Source organism: Dipodomys spectabilis, unplaced genomic scaffold (assembly GCF_019054845.1).
Source record: "Dipodomys spectabilis isolate Male_0828 unplaced genomic scaffold, ASM1905484v1 ptg000302l, whole genome shotgun sequence".
NCBI classification, from domain to species: domain Eukaryota; kingdom Metazoa; phylum Chordata; class Mammalia; order Rodentia; family Heteromyidae; genus Dipodomys; species Dipodomys spectabilis.
In genome coordinates, this window is record NW_024870979.1 from 778,313 (window position 1) to 804,232 (window position 25,920).

General features: G+C 46.1%; 1 protein-coding gene across 4 annotated transcripts in view; it reads right to left on the minus strand.

The window, feature by feature from the left end:
* The window catches only part of Zdhhc14 (zinc finger DHHC-type palmitoyltransferase 14), a 200,511-nt gene that overhangs the window by 76,224 nt on the left and 98,367 nt on the right, over positions 1-25,920 (minus strand). For all 4 annotated transcript variants that reach the window (XM_042702095.1, XM_042702098.1, XM_042702097.1 and 1 more), the window contains exon 2: positions 1,112-1,272. In XM_042702095.1, coding sequence (XP_042558029.1) covers positions 1,112-1,272 — 161 coding nt within the window. The remainder of the gene's footprint in view (positions 1-1,111; positions 1,273-25,920) is intronic.

Consider the following 25,920-nt stretch of genomic DNA (forward strand, 5'->3'; position numbering starts at 1 on the left):
TTGCCAGGTGCCAGTGGCTTATGCCTCTAATCCTAGCTAATCAGGAGGCTGAGATCTGAGGACTGTGGTTCAAAGCCAGCCAGGGAAGGAAAGTCCATAGGACTTATCTTCAATTAATCTCTGTGAAGAGTGGTTGGTGGGATGGAAGGAATGCACCTGCAGAGAGATTTTTACAGTAGACCCCGACAACCCCTCTGGCATTCTTACTGAACTCACAGCAAAGCCAGACAGTGACCAGGGCACATTTTTAACAGCACGAAACCAAACCAAACAAACAAAACTCTCTTTTTAATTAAAACAAGTTTGTTGGGTGAGAACTTAGAATCAGATTCAATATCTTCAAGATAGATTTGTCGTGAACTCCTCTAGCCCAAGGCTTCCATTTGTCAGAGAAAACAATGCCGAGTGTGTCAATACACATCGCAGGTGTGTATTGTTGTTCTGACTAAATACAGGAATTCTGGGGCCCTGGTTGGATCAGCAAGATAGAAGTATAGGTGTAATCTCCCCGAGTTTTTGTTTTTATTTTTTCTGGTGGTAGCACTGGGGCTTGAACTCAGCGTCTCAGCTCTCCCTTAGCTTTTCTGCTCAAGGCTAGTTCTCTCTTACTTGAACCACACTTCTGCTCCCCACTTTTTGGTGGTTAATTAAGAGAGAAGAATCTCAGGACTTTTTCTGCCCAGGCTGACTTCAAGTTGGGATTCTCAGCTCTCGGCCTCCTGTGGAGCTAGGATTACAGGCGTGAGCCACTTGCTCAGTCTACTTTTCTGCATTACAGACACAAATTAGGCTCTGCAGGCTGAAGGAGGGAATGAGAACACCAGCGGCTCAGACCCATCACCACTGGGACGCCTCAGAGCGAAGAACTAGATGCCTGGGTTTCCAAGAAGTGTCTGGAAACTCTGCTCACTGTCAGGCTCTGTGCCAGCCTCTCTCCAGCCTTCCCTCGGCCACTGTATGTCCCACCTCCTCATCAGGCCACCACCTTCTTCCTTCCTGGACACTTCATGCCAGCCAGCGCCCTCCCAGCACCTCAGTCTGCCCTGTCCCCACACGGGGGCCGGTACAGGTGGGAGGGGACCACAGGCGGAGGGCACACCCTCAGTGTTACCTATTTGTCTTTCCAGGTCTGCGGCTTCATCCGGCGTGGCGCGCGGGAGGACTCCGGGGTCACTGAAGCTGGTACGCAGCAGGGTCCCCATCACGAAGAAGAACAGGATACCACCGACCACAGGGATGGCAGGGGTGATCTTCACCGCGAGGTATGGGCAGCTGCCAACAGGTGGGCAGGCAGGGAAAGCGGGGAGAAAGAAAGGGAAGGTAGTGTCAGGATCCACCAAAGCGGGCTGGATCTTTCAGCAAGCTGATTTGGAGGCTGATTTCCTATGCAAACCCCTGAGTATTGGGAATTTCTAGTGGGGGGGGGCGGTCCGTACTTCTCTCTCAGACAATAGAGCTCTCTGTGCCCAGCCTTGGCAGCCCCCAGTCCTGGCGGCCCATACTCTTCCCATAGGAGCTGCAGGCAGAAGAATGAAGAGTCCTGCTTGCACAATCGATCGAGGATGTACACAGCTTGTGTAAATATGCACATACCCTTTGCACTGTAAATGTCACGCATCTGGCTGCCCCCATCTATCCCTGGAATCACATACTAGAACAAGACACCAACGAACAGCTTTTCTCCTACCCTGACCCAACCACTCAGGCAGCCTTCCACCAGCACGAAACCCTGAGGACGTATGAATTCACTGGCACAAGGAGAGCAATGATTTCTCAATATTTTGTGGGTAATCTCGCCAAGAGTTTCAGGAGCTGTGGAAATGAACTCGCAACGGAGTTTGGGGAGAGGTTGAAAGAGATTTCAGCAGCTAGACTAGAAGAATCTCATGGTTTGTTTTTTTCTAGAAAGTAATTGAGCTAGTAACTGATGGAACTGGTTCAGCTCTTGTTTTGTTTTTAAGAGATAGGAATGCTCTGTGGCCGAGGCTAGTCTTCTGGTCTTGGGTTTCAGTGATCCTCCGGCTTCAGCCTCCCACAGAGCTGGGATTATAGGAGTCTAGCTCTTGTGTTGGTGACAGAGTACATCTTAGGTTTGTGAATCTTTTTTTTTTTTGCTGTTGGTCTAGAATATAACTTGCAGAGTGGCATCCTTCGAGCTACTCACAGTAGACTTAGCTCGACCCCTACGCTGATCATGGTCTCTATGGCTACTCCACCAATGGCCGGGCTGATGCTCTGGAGGCCTCTCGTCACCTCCCCCTCCCCAAGGAGGATGTCCCTTCCCCTTGCTGGGGTCTGAGCATGCATACACTTCTTCACACCTGTCCCAGGAAAGGAGGAGAAGGAGCAGAGAGGACCTGCCAGGGCTTCCCTCGCTGTGCAGCCGCTGCCCGGCTTGGTGCAGTGGTGGTGTGGTGGGAGCCTTTTCTGGCTTCCTGGTGAATCTCCTCCTGCTCCCGCCCATCCTCTGGAACGCTCAGGCAGGTCTAGTGGCTCCGCTATCATAATACGAAGGCAACAGGCAGTGCTTCGGCCACTCCAAATAGCCAACGTTTCAGTTAATTAAAGTTTAATGATCCCAGATAGCAATGGAAACTTAAGGACTGATTTTTTTTTTAACAGTACTAGGTTTTTTGGTTGTTTTTGTTGTTGTTTTTCTTTTAACAGTACTAGGGTTTGAACTCAGTACTTGCTAGACAGGTACTCTATTGCTTGGGTCATATTCTAGCCCTTTTGTTCTGATTATTTAGGAGACAGGATCTCCTCCTTTCTCCCCCCACCCCTCCCCCCCGCCCCCAAGCTGGTCCAGGCCTCGATCCTTCTATTTACACTTCCTGTCGTAGCTGGAAGTGAACCACTGCCGCAAGTTATTGGTCAAGATGAGAGCGCACCAACTTTTCAGCCAGGCTGGCCTTGAACTACAATCCTCCTGCCCTGCACCTTCTATCTACCTAGGATGACAGTGTGGGCCAGCAGCGTGCAGCCTTAGCAGGACGCCAAGCGAAGCGCTTGAACATCCCTCGCTGCTGTTCACAGCCCGTCCATAGCCGAAGAAGGCAGAGAGCAAAGAAAGGGAGGCGGGAAAGCAACTCGTTCCAATAGTTCTGGAACAAAGCAGCTACCCACTTTGGGTCTACCAAATGTTTAAAACGGAGACTAAGTACCAGCCCAGCTGCACTCTGCCCTCCTCCCACAGGGGGCAGCCTTCCGTCCTCACGGGTCCTTAGTCCCCTCCTGCCAGGCACTGCTCCCTCCTGTGCTCTGGCAGGGACAGCGGTGCCAGCTGTGCCACCCCTGCCTGCCAGTCTCTACCGCCTGCCAGTCTCTACCGCCTGCCAGTCTCTCCCATCTGCCAGTCTCCGGCCACCGCTGCCTGGCCTAATCACATACAGCTCTGCTCCGAAGCCTCCAGCGATGTCCCCTTGCCTGCCAGCTCTTCTTCAAGTTCCTTATCTGGCATCTCAACCCCGTCCTTCCTGACCTCTCCCATTCCCTCCCCTGTCCTGTTTTCCCCCTTTCTGACCCCACCACAATGGCCACATGAGCCTTTCCCGGTCCTGCCTATCTCCAGCCAGGTCCTGCGTGTGTGAAGGCTCTGTGCGGTATCTGGGCTTTTACACAGAAGGGAAGACTTCTCTCTCTGGATGCCCCAGCGCCAGCACAATGCGCCCCACCCCCCACATACACCATAGGAAGCCGCAGGGAGCTGAGTACTGAGTGCTGTGCTACAGGAGAGCCGTGCCAGCCAAGCCCTCCACTTCCACAGCGCAACCTAGATCTGTCTAGAATGTCGCTCCTCTCTGAGCTTGCTGGGGTTTGTAGCTTCCTTTACTCCGAAGCTGGGGCGCTGCCCTCTGGATGGCATGCTGGGCCGAGAGGAGGAGGGTGTGCCTCCCATGCTGGTGGGCCCTGGGCACACGCTCTAAGCACTGGTCAGACCTCTGAAAGTGCTGGAGGGTGCAGCACTTCACCTCGGTGCTACTCAGCGCAATGCTAGCAGCTTCACAACAGTCCCCCTCATCCACCGGTCTCTGTGTGGCCAAAGACTCGGCTGGGTGCTCTTGGAGATCCTGAACAATCTCCTGTATAAGAAGCAGAGGGAATCTGGGCAGCAGTGGCTCACAGCCTAGCTACTCAGGAGGCTGAGATCTTATGATCGCAGTGTGAAGCCAGCCCAGGCAGGAAAGCCCGGGAGACTCTTCTTGCCACTAAACATCCAAAACCCAGAAGTAAGAGGTATGGCTCACGTGCTGGAGCCCTAGCACCCAGGCCCCAAGTTCAAGCCCTGGTTCTGGCACATGCACACACACCAAACAGAGCAGAATTTATGCCAATGTCATTTGTGCTCCTAAACAATGAGATCAGTGCTACAAAACTGCCAAGCTGCTGCTGCAGAAGAGGCAGGAAGCATCTGCCGTCCCTCTGGTGAGGACGAGGCAACGAGCAGACTCTGCCCACAGCTGTGACGGTGCACGAAGGCCTCCGGGAGGAAGGGGGCAGATTAAGTGTCTCCACTGACCCACAGAGCAACACATGGCACGCAGCACATTAGCCGTGAGCAGCACGGAAACCTCCACCCCAGCTCAGACCCCTTGGAGAAGGGCGCACGCGCGCACATTTCCCAGCAGTGTGGACAGGAGCTCCAGTTCTGCGTGCCATCTGCGACCAGGAGGAAGCCACCCCCGAGGGCCTGGATTTCATACAAGATGATACAACTGCCAAAGGCACAGCCCCCAAATGGAGTCCTATTTCTGTCTCAAGAATCATGACCTACATACAACTCAGGACAGCACAGAACACGTACAGTGGGCGAGCATCTTTTTCTTCATAAAGCTCAGTTGTAAAGCGACAGGAGGACAATATAAGAATCTGAAAATATGGCTTTCCAGAACACACAGGGAATTAGCTAATTTAGTACCAGACAAAACAAATGCTGAAGTGCTGAGATGCCTTCACAAAGTATCCCTCCCCCAAACCGTGTCCAGTCCTGCCAGCTGTCCGACTAGACACAGGAAATATCCACGTAGAAACTGGCAGCTCACTGACTTCAGGTAAAGAAAGGCTATTCCAGGGAATAACTAGCAAGTGTAGCATTGTCAAGAGATTACAAGGAAAGTTCTAATAGAAATCTTATCAAATCTTTAGGAAAATAATTTTAGTGTGTTTTGATGCTTATACATGAAAGATGGAACTGTTTCCTGGCTGTCATAGCATTTGAGATGACAAAGTCAGGGTGTTTGGCAGCTAAAAATATGAAGATGGGTCAGGTGCTGGTAGCTTATGCCTGTAATGCCTGCCATCCTAGCAACTTAGGAAGCTGAAATCTGAGAATCACAGTTGGAAGCCAGCCCAAGTTTGAGACCCTTATCTCCAATTAATCACCCAAATCAGGAAGTGGAGCTGTGGCTCAAGTGATAGAGTGCTAGCCTTGAGCATAAGAGCTAAAGGAGAGTATGAGGCCTTGAGTTCAAGCCACAGTTTTGGCACAACAACAACAACAACAACACATGTAGCTGGATGTTAAATTACTTTACCCTCAGCCACTGACGCCTCAGAACCAATGCCATCGTTAATTCTACATTTGTATTTAGAAGTTGGCTCCCTGGCTAGTATTCGACATAAATCTGATTCCTTCAACAAAAACCCTGAGACTAAATTAATCTCCAAAACGTTTCAGATAGGAAACCTGGATTTCATTATTGCGCAGCAAGGTCTCTGTTTTTTCCACAAGACAGTCTTTGGGAGAAGATTGACTTTACTTTAAACAAAACAAAACAAAGTTAACAAGATGTAGCAGAGATATTATAACGATGTGGCCTTTGGAACAAGAAGTAGAGACTCTTTTTACATATTAAAACAATCTAAGTCATCTTTTAAATTTTTGGTCTGCAAATGGACACAAAATTTTCTGTTCATAAATCCCAACAAACAATAAATATCCTATATGTTTTTAATTTTTGTCTTGTTTATAATAGCATAGACCTGAGACTATTACTCTCCTTTTTATTAAGCCCTGGGGTTTTAAATTCAGAGCCTCATGTATGCTCAGCTTTGTTTGTACATAGCTGGCACTTTACCCATTTGAGCCACATTCCTAGACCAGCTTTTGGCTGGTTAATTGGAGATGGAGTCTTGCAGACTTTTCTATTCAGGCTAGCCTCAAACTGTAATCAGGATCTCAGCTTCCTGAGTTGCTAGGAATCCAGGTGTGAGCCACTGGTGCCTAGCAAGAATAACCTTTAGAAGTAAAAATGAGTTATGCATTTATTATTTTTCAGAAAGAAGTAGCCTTTTTGCACTCCAAGAGAGCATCTATATTTCAGAAATTACAAAGTTATTATTTTAAAATTCAGATACTTGATCACAAAGCATTTCTGTACTAATAGTTGAGGTAAATGATTGTAGAGAACAAAATTGTCAGCCAATGACATAACAGCAAAGCAACCTCGTGGGAAATGGAGGTAGCAAGAGATGTAATAAAAACAAGGAACAAAAACAAAAAACAAAAAAAACCCACCTTTTTTTCCTTTTCATATGAGTCATTGTAAAACAAATGCATTTTTTTCAATTATAGGCAGGGACATAAGCACCACTCATTCTGTGATTTGCTGCTTAATCATCTACTTAGAAATATAGCTAATGCTCTCTGGCAAAGATAAAACATATTCCTGGGAGACAAACAGAGAGAAAGTAGATTTAGAAATAATATCCACTCAACACTGGAATAGGGAAATCAAGTGGATGTTTTCATAAATCTCCTGGGTGACATTCTCTTATGACACCTGTGGGAAAGCCTCCATCTTACTAATTGCATGATGCTTTTACCAAAGGAAAGGATTTAAATAAGTTGTCCCAGGGAGTAAAAGATAAAAATTCAGGAACATAAAATGGGAAGAGCTCAGAGCCCATGAGAAGAACTCCAGACATCCATGGGTGGGCTATATAAACGACTCTGCAAATGATTCTGTCTCATTGTATCGCACCGGCCTCCTGTAACCAGGCTCTGATTTCCTTCTGTGAGAGCTTCCAATTTCAGGCTAAAGGAAGCGGAAAGTGAAAGTCACTACAAAAGAGAGGAAAGTCACCAAGGAGTGGAGTTCATCCCTGAAGACGCAGAGATAAAGTCAGGGTAAGTTATCTTCAGTCAGTTACACAAGGAAGACTTAAAGCTAGCACCTTCTTGCCTTCTACCTGTGGATCTCTGGGTGAGAGCAGGGCCCCAGGCTTCACACATTCGGGGAAGCAGAGAGCTGTGGAGGCTAACCAGGTGGCCATACTGTCTCCACAAGTCCAGGACAGAGCCAGTCATTACTCCAGACTCAAGGCCTCCCAGACCACCCAGACGAATCTACTTATAGCCCAGAACCTGGATCTCTGTAGCTCAAAAATATAGGCTTCAAATCATAGTGTGCAGACAGCTCAATTTCTCCATCTGGACTGAGAATGGCAAGGGCTTGTTAAGGGAAATTGTGGTGTTTCAGTGTTTTTGCCAAGTGATTCTGACTTTCATTTAAAATTCCAGGAATCCAGAGGCTTCTGGGTAGTATGTGAATGACAGGAAGGAAAGCCAACATTTTTTTTTCCCCCCAAACTGGCTGTTTAAGAACCTAACACAATTTCTTAGACGTGGTGACATTGCAGATTTCCCACTACAGTCCTGGCTCAAACGATTGGTTAGTCGTTATCAAATCACGAATGGCCACAAAGTAATAGACCATAGTATCATCATTATTTTGCTTTCAGTACATCTTGGAAACATAAGGAATTGGCAGAAAAGTCAATGGTGTTCCCCATCCAACCCCTCCATATTAGGGCAGGCTGACCATGTGTGCGGGCGGCAGAGGGGGTGGGGGGGGAGGGAAGGAGGGAGGTGGAGGTCTTGCATACACAATGATTGAAGGAGAGCCTTGCAATTTCTGTGATTTAGACAGAATTCTAAGGCTCAATTGCTTCAACTATGTCTTATGTTTGAAAGGCTGTGCACTCTGCTCTTTGGCAACTCTGTACAGAAAAATCCTAGCAGGATTTTAACTCTGTTTATAATGAATTCTGTATCTCCTATAATCTAGAGGTAGTTTTAAGAGGAACCATTAAGGAAAAATATGCCAATAAGATATATTTTTAGTATATGAACATATGTGATTTTAGCTACTCAGGAGTCAGAGAGCTAGAGAATCATAGTTTGAAGCCAGTGTAGGCTAAAATGCTCTTAAGATCCCATCTCAACAGAAAAGTCTGAGTGTGGAGGAATGTGTCTGTCATCCCAGCCATGGTAGGAATCATACAATCACAACATCACAGCCCTTCTGCTGTGGGTCTGCCACCTTCTAGAGCTCGGTCCTGCCTGCCACCCTGTGTGTTTTGACTTGTATATTATCTGCTTGTTCCACAGTTGTAACTCCAGGGCCCAGAAATCAGTCTGGCACATAGTAGGCCTTCAGTGAATGTTGACAAAAATGAAAGGTATCCTTCAAAAATGGGATCCAAACTAGAGTTGAGATGATTCCATTTGTGTTTCAAACACATATTTAGATTTGTAGCTAGAAGAATGTAACTGTGCTTAAAGGTATAAGGGCATTTTGTTTCTATGTGCTCTCTCAAATCTACAATTCCCTTAACTAAGGCATTGCTCATTTCTGCAGGAGAAAAAAAGATAACAATAAATTACATAAGTACTTGTTCAACCGAAAAAAGGAAAGACTGCTAAAATATTAAAATATGCCTTCTTAAAAACTTTTTATTCCTTAAAAAAACATTTGAAAACAATGCATATTGAGTTGGTTCAGGAACTATGGGTGGGCTGAGGGGGGGGGGGGCAGTGTATAGCTTCGCGGTAGAATGTCTGCCGAGCAAGCATGTGGCCCTGAGTTCAAACCCCAGTACTGTAAAAATAAATACACAAATAAAACAACTCCCCCTATAAAACACACACACTGGGAGGTCTGAAGCCCGTGGTCTCCGCAGTAGTCTTCCCTAGGCAGATCCGCTCTAATGCAGAATATGGAGTATGATCTTGCAAAACCTCAACTTACCTCCATCTCAGTTCTAGTCTGTATATAATTTCTTACAGGATGTGACTAGAAAAAGTTCTTCTTTTGCCATCCTTGTAGATTTCTGTGTTTGGCTGGACATTTCTTCTTACTAAAGGGAGCTAAAACTATACCCTGGCTTCCATATTTCATGGAGAAAGAGGGAGGGAGGGAGGCAGGGAGAGAGGGAAAGATAGAGGGAGGGGAAGAAGGAAGGAGACAGAGACAGAGGGAAGGAGGAAGGGAGGGACAGTCAAGGAGGAGACAGGGAAGTTCAGGACCACACACACTGGTCCCAGACCCCCTGAACTTCCCACACACCCCTGGAGACCCAGAGTCTCAGGTTCATGGTGGATTTCCTTTTCATGTCTCTGTGTTGGGTCAGAGCTCAGCGATGGCAGGATGGGAAGGGAGGCCTCCAGGGGCAGAAGAGATGAAAAGCTACCAAAATTAAATCTCCCAAACACCAGCCACATTCATGGAGCTGAACGCAAATGAATGCTGTCTCCCCCAAAGCACGCTGTTGGAGAATGAATTGTTCAACACTGGGACATTTCCAAACGCAACACAAATTAGTCCACTCATTATGTGTTCAAAGAAAGCTTTTGGGAGGGACAATGGCCCTGTGTTGTTTCCAGACTGCACAATGAGCATCCTTGAGCCCCTCTGTCCCCGAGCTCCCCGGCGGGCTGAGATGTGGCTCAGAGCCTGCCGTGCTGTTGGTACCGAGCACAGAACTTCCACGTGTCCACTTCCTCCCTCCCTTCTCCACTGACCTTCCCAGGAGCGCCTCAACCCTGAACAAGCCCTGCACAGCCCAAGAGCTCTGCCCCGACCTCCAACTTGGAGAGCTAGTTCAGGCTGCTTGGGACCTCCACACTGCAAAATCATTCTCCTCTCAATGTCTAGAAGTTTCTGCTCTGGAACAACGGGCTCAGGTATTACAAAGATATAGGAACTCAAGGCCTTTGGGGCAAAGGTGTACAAGAGTTTTGGAAAAGTCTCTCCAGAGAGGGAGAGCAAGTACTGGGGATGTTCTAGATAGAAGATATGATAGCGTATCACCCATTCCTTTATCCAGGCCTCCCACACATTTATTGACTGAGTACATGCCAACACATGTGAGCCAAGGGAAAGTGAGATCAAGACACAACCCTCCATCTCTCAGGCAGCGCACCTTCTCTGAGGACAACAGTACTCCAGATGAGTTAATCATAAACAGAACAGGACGGAAGCCTGCAGAGCGTGCCTCGGGAAAGGTGTGGGGAAGCAGCTCAGTGGGCCTGGGGAGAGTCCCAGAGGCTCCCCGGAGGGAGCGCCCAAGGGTAAGCATGAGTTAGATCAGCCATGAACAAGGACATAGGAAAGGTCACAGTTTTCAGAGCCAAGGTCATGGTTGCTGTCCTGGGTCTTCTAGGTTGACTGGATGAGTGGCTTGTGAGTGCCCCTGGGCAGGGCTGCCTAGATTGGCATGTCATTCTGCACAGAGCACTTCAGACACTCCTGTAACGCAGCAGGTTGCTTGGCAACACTGACTGGATTGAGTAGAATTAGAAGATCCCATGGGAGACATCTGGGGAGGTCAAGGGCAAGGTCATGCTCAGCAAAGGTCATCCTGGGGCTGAATGAAGAAAGAAGCCGAGCATGAACGGCTTTCTATCACAGATGTCCCTTCCATGCAAGGATCTCCCCACCTGGATGCCATGTTTAACCCCTTACCCCAACATGGAGGAGCAAAGAGCCCTGGCCTCCTTTCGCAAAGGAAGAAGAATGACCATGTTGATTTTCCTTTACAGCATTTCCTTAAGGTGGGTGAGGAACTGGGAATCTGGTTTATAACACATTCATCATCCCTGACCTCTAAAAACAGACTAGAAAAAGTCAATCACATCAACAGAGATGCTTGAGTTTGGGAGGCTCAGCAACTCACAAAACAGTAGTTTCAACAGTAGAGATGCTGTAATCGGAAAAATAGTCTATAACATTTATACAAAATAGAATCATGACACTTTTGGCCAGAGAATAAAAAGTCTGTATAAGAGGGGAAGTCCCATTTCACAAAAGGAGAGGAATTAAAGCAAAGGAATCCTAGCTCTCAGCAGGCTGAGATCTGAGGAATGTGGTTCAAAGATAGTCCAGGCAGGAAAGTCTATGAAACTCTTATCTCCAATAAACCACCCAAAAGCTGGAAATGGAGGTGTAGCTCAAGGTAGAGCATTAGCCTTGAGCAGAAAAGCTCAGGGATGGTGCCCAGGCCCTGAATTCAAGCCCTAAGATTGGCACAAAAAATAAAAAACACAAGAAGCCAGTAGTTTAACAAGCTCATGAACTCTTTCAGAGCAAGCTTTAGAAGCACATGGTTGGTGGGAAAGTGGGGGTTCTCCTTGGACATAGCTTGTGCATGGAGCTTTGGATTCATTTTTCCTTTCCTTAACAGGGCAGCACTCACCAGAGCACTCACTAACATACATGAGTCATTTTCCCTCATCAGAAATACTGCTTGGGCTCTTGTGTAGCTAGCCTTGGTAAAGGCCTTTGCGTGAAAACACAGAGCAGTCAGTTAGGAGAACCACCATGTAATTATCCAGCCCAATTAGATGACAAGGTCAGCACAAACAGATCCAGGGAGAGGGTCCACCAATGCGGACACACAGATGTGGTCCAGGGGGAGGGTTCTGGATGTAGACACACAGATGTGGTCCAGGGGGAGGGTCCCCCAATGCAGACAGACAGATGTGGTCCAGGGGAAGTGTCCCCCAATACAGACACACAGATGTGGTTGTACATATGGTTTTGTCAAAGCAACAGGCAGCCAGACAGGAAGATTGCAGGGAGTGAAGAAAAGTCATATGGTTTGGGGGGGCACCTATATTTCAAATTGTTTCATATCTGATGTTTCATAAACAGTATACATTCCCCACCAAAGCCAATGCCACCGGTTTTGTAGAGACTATTGAACAGAGGAGAAAAATCAATTCCTAAGAGGATAACTAACTCCATTGACATCAGCTCAATTAGTAATTTTCTGGACAAGAATTCACTTCAGTTCACTTAGCATCAGCTTATATGTTCCTATGTACCTAGCTTTTGTCCTCTTCTGCTTGTCCTAGAAAAATACTAGTTATTGCAGGTAAGGGAAACCACGGACCTATTATAGAGACACAAGAGATTTTATCTTTCTTGCTGGTTCTCTTTAATGTACTTATAATGTATTATGTGATTTTTTTTTTGTTTGATTCTTTGTATGTTCTTCCCCCATGGGGAAGCCCTGTTGTTACTGCATTTGATTCAGGTGTCCTACATCTTGTATATACATTTTTCTAATTTGGGGAGGGGAAGGGAAATAACAAAATGCTGAAATAAGGATACAGGATGACCCATTGTAACAAGATGTAAAAGACACTACATTGAAAGTGAACTTTACAACTTTGGCGTGGGGGCGGGGGGAGGGAGGAGTGGGGAGGTGGGGAGGGTAGGGGAAAAACAAAGGAGGGGGTAACAATGCTCAATAGGAAATGGACTCATTACCTTGCTCATATAACTGTAACCCCTCTGTATAGTATCTTTACAATAAAAACATATACATTAAAAAAAGAATTCACCTCAGATGTGGCTGTCTACAAAGCCCTTAATGTCAGGGCACATTTCTCTTTTAGATCACAGCAGGTCTACAAGGTATATACTATATGCTGTGGAACAAACTGTAACAGGTGAATCCTATTTGACCTTTGTATAAAGGTTTCATCGTCTTCAGTAGATGTGCTCACAAATGCCTTGAGAATCTGCAATCTGACACGGCTTAAAGGTGCTTTTCCAGACAAGGGAGAAGGCAGGCCTCATGGTTCATGGTCGGTGATGAATTGCTGATAGGCACAAACCTCAGACAGCCAAGTGTAATGGTGATGTCATGGTCCCAGCTATGCAGGAGGCAGAGATGTGAGGCTTGGAGTTGGATGCCAGCTGGGGCAGTCTGCATCTCACAAACAAGCTAGTAATAGTAGCTCATACCTGTAATACAAGCTGTGAATGGAGATGATACTAGAAGCATCTCCGTCCAAGGCCAGCCCAGGCAAAGCAGGACACCCTATCTGAAAAGCAAAAACTAAAGGCAAAAAGATTGGAGATGTAGCTGAAGTGGTAGAGCACTGGCCTAGCAAATGCAAGGGGCTGAGCTCAATCCCCAGTGCCATCGGGGAAAATAATAATAGATAAACTAAAAGACAAGCACAGAGTTCCTGACTCCTGGCCAGCATCATCAGAGTTCTAACAGGTAGGGGTAGAGGAAGGGCACAGGGCGGCTAAGAGCAGGAGGAGAACGCCAGGCTGCCCCGGGCCCTCTGAGTGGAGTACAAGGAGAGGGTCCAGGACACATTTGGGTGTCAGCACCTCTGGGGAAAGTGGGGTGTGAAGCCTCGCATGGCACCTGGGGCTGCTGTGGCTCAGAACACCCTGGAGGGGAAGGTCAAGGGTCTTCCCCTTGGGCTTCCCTCTTCCTTTTGATGAATAAAGGCTTCCCGTTTCCACACTCAGTTCCCCCAGAGTTCCTGCCAATCCAACATGCCACTGAGTTACCTATTAGTCCAAAATACACTGTCCCCCAATACCCACGCCTACTCAACCAGGGCGCCACGATACCGGCCGTGAGTGGTGGGTAAGGCCCCCAACCTCAGGGTTTTCACTGGGCTCCCGTGAGTGCAATGGTATACTTTTTCTGAAATTTGGAACTTACCACAGAAAGCCGAAAAACTCCATGGGATAAAATGAATGCCAGAACCTCCTCTGCCCTCTGGCTTCACCTAAAAAATACTTTTCTCCAAGTAGATAGGCCAGGTGCTAACCTTGCCTCTCATTGCCTTACTTATGTTTTCTTTTAAGTCATGTGCTTCTGAGGTAAAAAATCTTTCTGGTTCATTTTGAAATAGAACAGAAGGAATCTTTAAGACTGCCCAGTGGCAAAGATGACTGTGAGTTAGAGGCAGGTAAAGGGCAAAATAACAAACCTGAGTCCTAGGGAAAATGGAGAGAATGACCTGACAGGAGAAACATCTGGGAAAAGTGTCTTTACTTAGAGATCACCAAGTGGGATTCAGGCAACAGGAATCATGGCTGGCTGTCCTGTTGGAAGGGTTTAAGAATTGTTGCTGCTATAAAAGGTTTAATAAATACAATGATTACTGTATTTCTGGCAAAGTTGGAAAATCAACTGGGAAATAGAAAATGACAGAGAGAAAAACTAAATGTTTTCTACTGCTAAGTCCTTGTTCACCTTGGCTTCTGATGAAAACTGATATTTGTCTAGAGAATTTTTTTTTTGGTGCCCATATTGGGGTTTGAACTTGGCCTTGTGCCTTTGTTTGGATTTTTCATTCAAGGCTAGCACTTGTATCACTTTGAGCCATAGTACCACTTGTTGGTTAACTGGAGTTAAGAGTCTCTTTGATTTGTCTGTCTGAGCTGGCTTTGAACTATGATCCTCAGATCTCAGCCTCCTGAGTGGCTAGGATTCTAAGTGTGTCTTAGTGCCTAGCAAGGGGATGGGGAATTCTTTTTCTCCCAAAGGCCATTTGGATATTTATAATATCATACGCATACAAAATTATCAATACAGGCTGTGGGCTTCACCTTCTATGAGGAGATGGATAGATTTTTTTTCCTCCAAGGGGTTTCTGACTCCAAAACTGGAACAAATAACTACTCTCAGGAATGGAGGTAAGTACTATGGACCTAAGCAGAAGTCGGGGATGGATGCTAAATATGGTGCTGCAAGGCCTTGAGTTCCAAATTCCCAGTGACCATGAGGGACCCTGGGCCTCTCCCCATTTCCATGGGACTTCTCCACAGTCTTCTGCTTCCACAGAGGGGTTTCTAGGTTCCTGGTCAAAGAGTTCACAATTTGGCCCCTGGCTCTGCCATCTGGCTCTTCTCAGCCACCTCTGATGAGTCTTCCACTCAGTGGGAGAAGCCCTAGGCCTCAGTGTCTGAAGCAGTGAAGAGAGCAGGGCCACCTTGAGATTTGGGCCAACACAGAAGCCCTTTTCTCACCCAGGAAGCCGAAGGTGAGCCAGACTCCGAAATCCTGACGCAGATTTGGTGTGACAAAGAAAAACAGCCTGAGGCATAATAACAAGAATGGGGAGAAGCTTTGAGAAAAGATTGAGTCAGGCTCCTGTCCTGTCCTCAGTATTGTCTGCAATCTGGAGAGTTTCACCTTGGCAAGATCAAGCAGATGGATGTTCAAGGCAAGAACTTGACTCATTTCCATACCAGAGGCAGGGGTATGGGTACAGAGGGCCAGCATGAAAAGTTTCTCTGTGTGGTGGGAAGGCCTCAGGCACTGGAATCGGCCCCACTGGCTACCATCCCAACCGCGACATTGTCTGAGTCTTAGTTTCATCGCCGACTAAATTAGAATGTAAATGACGGCGACCATAGCCCTGCTGCCATCCTGGTTTGAACACTGCCAAGTTGACCCCAGGAAGACCCTTAACAAAGTCTCTGGGCATATTATTATTCTGTAAATGTCATTTCTTCCTCCTAGAGAGCTAGTCTTGTACTTGTGTGGTCTTCCAGTAATTTCCCACAATCCCTGGTGTGCCTTGTTTTCTTTTTTAGTTGGTTTCCTGCAGGTTGATGTAAAGCTCACGAGAGTTCTGCCTGCTTCAGAAGCCATGGCGTCGGGGAGAAGTTTGGCTTTAAAGCACAGAATGAACCCAGGCAGAAAGTGACTGGTGTCAACTGGAACAGCAGGCAAGAGAGCCACTTCCTGAAAAGCCCATGAAAAGGTGTGTGTGTGTGTGGGGGGGAAACAGTGGTGGTGAAGGGGCTGGGGGAGGGGTCTGGCTCTGGAGCAGTGTGCATCCCATAATGCTCTCTGTGGGTTGAGCTGGCAGGAAGCCCTGTTCTTTTACCACCACCAAAGAGCAGTGGGCCCTGGGGGAACAAACACGTCCAGGCCTCTGACCCCCAGACGCATCTGACATGAAGCGCTTATGGGAAAAGGCATTTCAGAGTGTCTGAGTCAGCTTGGGGCTCTCATAGACCAGCTGAGATGAGGAAAATATTTTTTTAGACAATCACTCATTATTTAGCTCATGTTGGCCTCCAGCTCCCTATGTAGTCCATGCTAGTCATGATCCTCCAGCCTCAGCCTCCCAAGTACTGGGGTTACAGACGTGTGCCATCATAACTGGGTGAGACTGAGACTAGGCCATTTGCCAAGGATAGAAACCAATTTCTCATTGAGGCCCAGAAATTCAGGATCAAAGTGAGGTATCTGACAAGGGCCTCCTTGGTATATTAGCCCATGAGAGAAGAGCAAAGAGGAGGTGAGGAGAGGAGAGGAAAGGGGAGGGGGAAAGAGACAGACAGACAGACAGACAGACTGACTGACTGACTGGTACACAGACACAGAAAGACAAGCAGAGACAGAAAGATGAGTGAAATATAAGAGATGAACTTCTTGGCCTTGGAAGAGGTTGTGGCTCAGTTGTAGAGCACCAGCCTTGACCAGAAAACAAAACAAAACAAAAAAACAAAAAACAAGCGCATGAGGTCCTGAATTTAAGCCCCAGAACCAGCATAAACTCTCAATCCCTTTAAGCAGGGCTTTAATCCATTCAAACCTGACCCATGTCTACTAGGCCGAAGCTCCCACTCTGTCTCAGTGGAGATTAAATTTCCAACCGATGTTTGTGGATGGTGCACTCGGAACACAGATGTTGGTATGGTAGATAGGTGGCCTGCCGGAGGCTTCCAGGGACTCAGACTCCTCAAGGTTTGCTTCTTGAAAGTAGTGGAAATGATGGCATCCCTCATACGGTAAGTTACTCAAAAGAAGGCAACTTCTAACTTACTTACTTTCTTCACTCTCTTACTGGGTCTGAGGGAAGCCAGCTCTTATGCAAGCCAAGGCAGCTGTGAGGGTGTCTTCCGCCCAACAGCCTGATGGGTAAGATTACAGGCAGGTTGTCCCTGGTTAGCCTCCATGACTGCAACCCTGTGGGAAATCTCAGTCCAGAGAATGCAGCCAACCTGCACCAGATCACTGTCACAGAAATTATGCCACAATAAATGTGCATTGTTTAGGTCACTAAGCTTGGGGTAATTTGGTATGCAGCAGTAGCTTACTAGCACATGTGGTTCTACCAACTAAACTAAACAGAAATTACATATGCCAAATGGAATGGAATATTCTTCTTCCTATGGTGAGACGAACAGAATGAGAGAGAAGAGAATTAGTCCCAAACATCCTTCCCATGTGTAATTCCCTCTGGCAAGCCAAGAGGCAGGCAGGACTCCTTTTGCAGGTACATAGAGCACATCCAGGATTACTTGGGCTTTGTCACTGCTGAGTTGAAGATTGAGCCATCTCCAGCTAAATGACTATGTTCAAATCTTACAGAAACAGAGGCCAAAAAAAATCTGGCAAAGATATCTGAAGAAATATGGGAAGACAAATATTTGTTTATGCACAACCTGGTGCCACTGAGAAATCTAAAATTAACCAGGGGAAATGCAGAACTGCTACCTGTTAAAAAACTACACATAAGCCCAAGTGAATTTAATGTGAGCATAACACACGAAACTTCCTGGCATTTCCTAAAGCTCCTCTCTCCCTCTCATTTATCTGTTGCATTTCTATAATCTTGTGCTAGATACCACCAGTTATCTAACTCTTTTCCCTCTTTCATTTCCTAAGAAAATATTTCCATCTTTGATATCGAATAATAAGAGAAAAATATTTGCTAGTGAGTCTTTTTTAAAGAGTTGGCTATGCCACCTTATCTGCACTGGTGGTTTGATATTATTGTGAGCAGGAAGAAAGAAAATAGAAGTCTTGATGATGAGGTTTGCCTAACCCTTGAGGAGATGTGTTTGGTTTGTCCTCCAATCTCCCACTTGAACCCTCTGGACGATGCATACAGAGGACACACAAAGGCTGAAGGTAAAGAGACTTCGATATGCCATACTTCATAACCCAGAAGGCCCACAAAGATCAGGAAATGACCTTGACACAGAAGAAGGAATTGAAATGGCCACTGACTTCACCAGTAACCAAAGCAAGGAGAATTAAAAGTATCATTTGTAGATTAACCTACAAATGACAAATGGCCCTAAGGCCATGGAGAAAGAGCTCCTCTTCCTGATGGTGGAGTCCAAGAGCAGCGCTGTCTCCTCAGAAGGCTGCGGTGGTGTTAGAGGGATGAATGAAGCCTCGTGAGTGGGGAGGGGAGGAGGGGAAGGAGAAGGGAAAGCCAGGAAGCAGGGAGGAAAGGCAGGAGGGAAAGAGAGGAGAGGAACAGGGGAGAAAAGAAGAGAAGGGGAGAGTGAGGATGGAAGGAGGGAGGGGGAAGGGAAGGTTGAGGCTAAGAGAAAGGTGAGAAGGGAGAAGAGGAGGAGGGGAAGGAGGGAGGAAGCAAAGGAGAGGGAAGGAGAGGAGGGGTAGAGGAAAGAAGGAAGAGGGAGGAAGGAAAGAAAAGGAAGTAGGAGATAAGAAAAGAGAATGCAAAGAGACTTTTTATAGTGAGTAGGCTTTTCAAAACCTTAGGAAACTACTTCTGAATTATATTTTAGATAATAAGAAGTTATTTTTTAAAAAAAGGTCTAGGCAGCTCTTCGAGGCCAGAAAAGGCATAATTTCTTTAAAATGCATACCAACAAAAACTAGACTGCTGTTTCCTTTTCTAAGCCCATGTTTCCCATGTTAGTTATTTTTGTCAGATCACAAAAGTGGGAAGTGGAGCAGGGCGCCGGTGGCTCACGCCTGTCATCCTAGCTACTCAGGAGGCTGAGATCTGAGGATCGTGGTTCCAAGCCAGCCCCAGCAGGAATGTTTGTGAAACGCTTATCTCCAATAAACCACTCAGAAAAACGGAAGTGGCTCTGGGCTCAGTTGGTAGAGTGCTAGCCTTGAGCTGAAGAGCTCAGGGACAGCGCCCAGGCCCAGAGTTCAAGATCCATGACCAACTCCTCCCCCGCAAAAAAAAAAAGTGGGAAGTGGGAAACCAACAAGGTCATGAGCTGGATTGCACCACCCAGCCCTGAAAGAGTTGGCATCAAGTCAGAGGCAGCTGTAAATCCATGAGCGGTAGCGAGCAGAGTTTAGCTTAAGACTATGCACTAAATTTAAACTCTAGTAATAGAATTTCACATTTTCCATTGTGAACAACATTTTTATTTCGGCCTGCCTTCTGGCATATTTGTACATCACAGGCAGGGATTAACATGGAACAAAATAGTCCAGAAACTGCCATAAAGGACACCTTTCATCTCCACAGCATTCCTCTGAGGAGGGACTGACTGCTGGAGATGAAGGTCAAGGCCACAATGACCTCTGGCGAATGCTGGGTATCTGTGCAGCCTAGCTTCATAACTTTTGAAAACACAGTTATTTATATGCTTCCTCACTTTAAAGTGAATTTGGGTAATGCGACAATTGTGACCAAATGTCCCCTCATCAGACACACCTTCATTCCATGGCCTTCATTTCCAAAGTACACATTCCTATTCTGCTGTTCGGGAAGCCTCCTCCTGTCCCTTTAGGAGTCTGCAGTGCTCCTTGGGTCCTCGGTGGAGGTGTGGCTGGAGCACTGGGTCAGCCAGGGACATGCTGGGAGCCATCTTTCCCTTCTCACCCCTGGGTTCTACCCCTGCAGGAAACAGGGAAGTCTCTTCCTCCCCACCCGCCTGCAGCAGCTGCTGTAGGCTTAATAAACCAGACCATGCAATTCATAGGAATTTCCGTGTCCTCCACCTGAAAGGGGCTCTGGGACTGTGCTCATCCCACGAGTATCCTGGACCGCACTGCGGAAACAGCCATCAAAACCAAGAGGGGGGATACCTGGGGAAGATTGATGGAAGAGGTGATACCAATCAAGATCATAAACTGCCATACTGAACTGAACTGAAACCCTTTTGTACAACTACTTAAAGATCATAATGCTTTTTTTAAAAAAAAGGACTGGAGATACAAATGTAAAAGGACAAAAACGTTAACAACAAAAAAGGAAATGAAAAAATCCTAAAAATACTAGGAAACCTCAAGGTACTTCAGAGACCCCTCCTTCCCCCCCCTCCCTGCAAAGGAGTATTGAAACAAAATAAAAGAGAGCTCTCATGTTATCAAATTAAAATCAAAACAAAGTAACACAGGAACTGTGTGTGGTAACACCAACCTGTAATCCCAGCTGCTCTATAGGTGGAGTTGAACCTGATGGCCAGTGTGATGGAACTGGGTGTGGGGCCTTTGGATGTGATCAGGCCATGATGGTTTTATTGAAGAGGATCCAAAGAACTGCCTGTCCCTTCCATCATGTGAGGACACAGCAGGAAGGGGCATTCTTTGGACCAGAAAGACATCAAACCTGCAGGTTACTTGACTTTTGAACTTGGCCAGTACTGTGAGAAAGAAATGCCTGTTGTTTCTAAGCTGCTCCTGTTAGGTTGTTTCATTATTGCTTGGGGGAGGGGACTTGTGCAAGACCACGCAGCTCTTGAAAGTCAAAGCTAAGACTAGATGTCCAGTCTCCAGGCCTGCTGGTGATCAGATGCTAGTGGTTCCGAACCTTCAGTAGAACACTTTAAGCGGTATCTAGGATCTGTATAAAGGCAATGGATGTTTGTAGAACAATCAAGCTTGTGTCTTTTTAGGCCCTCTCTGTTCCCATGAGCTCATGTCTTTAAGAAAGTAGGTAAAAGCTGCTCTCCCCATCCTCCCTGAAAAGGGGTCCGTCTTTCCCCAGCCCACGCAATAGCCTTCTTACATCCATGTGTATGCAATCTAGATATTTCGGGCAATTTCTTCCCGGCAAAAAATAAATAAAAATAAATGTCAAAAATGTGGCTCAGGTCTTTGCTTCTTGCTTGAAATAAAGACAGTATCATAGTTTTAACATCAGGCTTTGAAAATACGTATGTAGAAAATAGGAAATGAACTTAGCTACTACTCTGCAGTTGGACTCTTTAGGAGGAAAAAAATACAGCCCCAAACTCCACCTCCACCTGTGTTTCTGAGCTCACTGAAGTTCCTAGGCCTGCCCATTACTTGGAAATCAGCCCTGTATGGCTGTCATTAACAACAGGAACCGGCTGGATGCATAAACGCACAAGGCACCTGGAGCGACCTCGAGCCACTTCCGTTGATCAGCCCTCTCTGGGGCTTGCTGAGATGTGCAGCACTTCCCTTGTTCTGCTTCTCCACCTGAAGGGAAGATCTCAAACCCCAAGGGTATAGACAGGCTGTTTTCATCTCAAGAGAATACCTGGAATTCAACTTGAAAATACTCATTAAAACCAAGATGGACGCTAGAGGTAGTAGCTCATGCCTGTAACCAGCTTCTTGGGAGGCACAGGCTGAAGGATCATGAATGTGAGGCTAGCCCAGGCAAAGTTATCAAGACCCTAACTCAAAGACAAAAATTAAAACAAAAGACCCAGGGTATAGCTCATGTAGTATACAGTGCTTGGCTCTGGGTAGCATGCACAAAGGCCTGGGCTCAATTCCCAGTCCTGTAAACACAAACAAGCAAAGAAAAAAAAGCAGAACAGAGCAAAACATGGAAATGAGAGGGAAGGAACCACAAAAGCTAGGTGGTTGGGGCTTAAATACTGGCTACCAGGACATACACACAGGCAGTTGTTTCCAGCAACTTCAGCAGATGGATGCGAGACATTGAGAAGGACTGGGAGAGGCTGGGGACCGCTCTGCAGAGTGGGACCAGCTGTGGGGCTGGTTTGCTGTGGCTTACAGAACAGAGGGATGACACCGAATTCCTTGTGTAAACTATAATGCAATCCAACCGTGAGCTTTAGTGCCCATTGCTTTACATATACTGAGTCCAGTAACAACTTGTTGTCTCAGGTTATTCATAAAATGTGACCTCCTCTACCCTCATCCCAGAGACCTATTGCCTTCAGGAACTTGGAGGCCTCATACCTGGCCCTGGGGAGACGTTGGCCTGTGGTGGGGTTGGGGAGAGGCGGTGGGATCGAGGACCCACAATTGAAGTCTCAAGGGTAGGTCTCTGGATGGCTCCACCTAGCAGGAGCCAGTTCTTTCACACAGTGGCACAACTCCGCTCAGGGCTAACATGCAGACGAGAAAGAAAAGCAAGGGCAGGTGGGTGGTCTTTGTTCTGCTAGGCCTTCCACCAAGGAACGATACTGTAAACGCCAGGAAAATAAATAAAGCAGCAAGCAGCCTGCTGTGTGTTAAGAAGTTCTAGGGGTCACTGGCCCCTCCTCTCCTGCCAGCTTGTATAATCACACCCCCAAATGCTTGTGGTTGTGTGCAGGTGCACAGATTCACAGACACACACGGGAACATCTCTTCAAGGAGTCACCAGTGATGCTATGATGACTGATTTTTCCAGCCAACCCTTTCTCAGCCACCAGTGCCAGCCGTGGCTCATCTGTGGGGCTCTGATGGAGACACAGGCAATGAGTATGGACCCAGCAATGCGCACAAAATCTACCCTGTACCTTTCATCCTCTTCAAAGGTATAGAAGGGAAATCAAAGGCCTGTGCTATTTCTGCAATGTGGCAGGTTCCACGGTTAGGAGCAGCTGGGGAGACAAAGCCAGTGGAGCTGTCCAACAGCTCTCTGTTTAGGTCTGAGTCTGGCTGATTGCTAGGTTAGGATGGGGAGTCTCTGGTTTTGGATGAACCCCAAAGATTGCAAGATACACAGAGTAGATCTGAAGATGCTACAGAACACATGGCTCTCGGGGGTATGTCCACACCCTGCCAGACTTTCTGAAAGCAACCACAGCTCCCTACTTTTTGTGTCTCTCAGTGTCCGAAGAAAGGGACAGTGAAGCAGCACCCGAGGCAGATGGTGGACCCTCACCTGGGTGGATTTCCTCTCTAGGGCACAAGACATGTCCAGGTACAGCCTCAGCATAAATAGTGCCTCTGTGTCCCCCTCAGAACTGCACGTTCTTCCACATTCACTCTCCTATGCAACACTATATTGCTGAAGCTCTCTGAAAAACAAAACAAGCTAGGCACAATGGCTCACACCTGTAATCCTAGCTACTCAAGAGACTGAGATCTAAGGATCCTGGTTCCAAGTCAGCCTGGTCAGAAAAGTCCGTGAAACTCTTATCTCCAATTAACCAGAAAAAGCCAGAAGTGGAGCTATAGCTCAAGGTGTAAAGCTCCAGCCTTGAGTGAAAAAGCCATATGAGAGCAACTAGCCCTGAGTCCAAGCCCAGTACCAGTACAAAAAACCAAAATCAAACTTCCAACAAAACACTGCCATGCTTTGGTGTTACACAGATGGTAAGAGCAACAAGAACAGAGGTCATCTCAGGATGGACAAGGGCACCTGAAGGGCTTTTGACATTAATTTTCCAGCATGTCTAATGACTAACGTGTACAGGAAGACTACAGAGGGTCTCCGTGCTCTAGCCCTGGGTCCCCTTGTTTAGTCTATCTCTAATTTGACCATCTATCAGCTTGATCTGTGTCTCCTTGCACAACTAATTGTTTTAGCACTATGATATACTGCAATGGTAAAACTGACATCATAACTCAACTTAATTTTTGTTCTCCATTACAATCTAGCATTTGGGGTTACATTCTTTCATCAAAATAGTCATTCAACTACAGAAGGATGGTTTATTTACTATGTGCAAAAGGGACCCTGGGGACCTGTGGACCAGTCTGACATGAATCACAAATGGCATCAAGTTATGGCAAAAAGATCACAAACCAGGCCACCCTCACGAGTGTTAATATTAGTGTTAGTATTCCCAGAACGCAGAACTCAGAGATAAAATTACCTTGGGAGAGAATTCAGATTCAAAACATAGTTGGTTGGCACAAGTGATATATACAAGGTGTTCAGAGGATCTGCTATGATAACAGCCCCAGACTGAAGTCAGCCCAATGGACCACAGCAGAAAAATGCAAAAACAAGTTACATTAATACGCTCTTAATATCACATGGCAATGATAGAAACATATTATTTCCTTGAAAGCAGCAACCTAGACACTGAGCAAAAATAGTTCAATGTGAGTCCCATTTATATAGAATTCCCAAATAGGAGGGCCACACAGAGGTTGCCCTTGAGGTAGCGGCTTAATGGGGGGGGGGGGTGCTAGGGGGACTTGTGGGTTAGTGACAGGGCTGTATTTTTTGCTCTGAGAGATGGCTGCATTAGTTCCATGCTTTGTGCAAACTTATCAAGTTATCCCCTTGAAATCTGTATACTTTTCTGGATGTATATTATACATCAATAAAATGTTTGTGTAAACAAAGATATATATGGTTGGTTCTAGAAGGCAGTTGTAGAAACAACACAAGAAGGCCAAGCTTGGACCACGGCCCTGACCATCCCTGAACTCAAATGCATAAACCACAATGAAAGATTGCAAGATTCATGGGCAATCAAGACAACAAACCAAATCCAAAGGCCAACAGTTATCCAGGAAAGAACTCCAGTGAGAGTGAAGAAAAAAATGGAGGACAAAAGAACCATTAAAAAAAATGATGACAGAATTGGCCAATGAAATAAAAGGGGAAATGCAAAAGCAATTTGAAGAGCACAAAGAAGAAATGGCACAGGAATTCTCAGAAAAAGAGAAATGCAGACAAAAATAGACCCCATATATGCCTCATTAAAAGATGAAATTAACACTTTGAGAGCTGGTATCAGAAGCATAAATGGTTCAGTTTTCACAATGCAAACCACAGTAGAAGCCAAAGGCAACAGAATAAGTGAGATGGAAAATAGACTATCAGGAGCTGAGGATAAAACAGAGAAGATGGAACTGAAAATCAAAGGTATGGAAAAAACACTAAGAAATTACCAAAGGGAAAACTTGCCCTATCTCAGGAGAGAAAATCTCAACTGCCTAACAGAAAGCATATAGAACACTTAGTAGATAGGATTCAAGAAGAAACACTTCTAGAGACATAGTAAAAACATTAAACTTGAATAGCCAGGAATTGATTTTAAACGCTGCAAAATCAAAGAAGCTATATTACAATGGGAAGAAAATCAGAATCACTGCAGACCTCTCCACACAAACGTTCAATGTAAGGAGAACCTGGAATGTATGATCCAAATCCTGAAGATCAACAACTGCCAATGCAAACTGGTATACCCAATGAAGCTATCATTCATATTTGATGGTGAAACTAAAACCTCTCATGACAAACAAAAATTAAAGGACTTCATAAACACTAAACCAGCACTACAAAGAATACTAATGGGAGGAATACAACATGAATAAAACAATCAAAATCAAGGAAACACATCAGACCAAAATCACTAGAAGACCAATTTAGTAAGCACAGGAAGAGGAAAGAAGCCAAATACAGGAAAACAAGAAAATGGCAGGAAACATAACACATCTCTTTATAATAACCCTAAACATTAACCAACTCAATTCCTCAATCAGAAGAAAAAGAACAGCAGATTGGATCAAAAAACAAGCTCCATCCATTTGTTGTCTCCAATAGACCTCACAGTCAAAGATAAAAAACAAACTCTGAGTGAAGGGATAAAAAAAGATCTTCCATGCAAATGCATCCTGCAAGAAAGCTGGAGTAGCCATATTGCTATCTGATAAAATAGACTTCTCATTAAAATCAGTACAAAAAGACAAGGAAGGTCATTATATATCAATAAGGGGAATGATCCATGACGAGGAAATCACAGTGGTCAATATCTATGCACCGAACAATGGAGCACCTAAATATGTTAAAGAAATACTATCAGACTTACAGAACACAATAACAGTGAGAGATCTGAACACCCCATTCTCACTAAAGGACAGGTCAACCAATCAAAAGTAAGCAAAGAAGCCGCTAAATGACACTATAACCCAAATGGATGTAGCAGGCATCTACAGGGTATTCCAGCCAACAATGACCCAACTCAC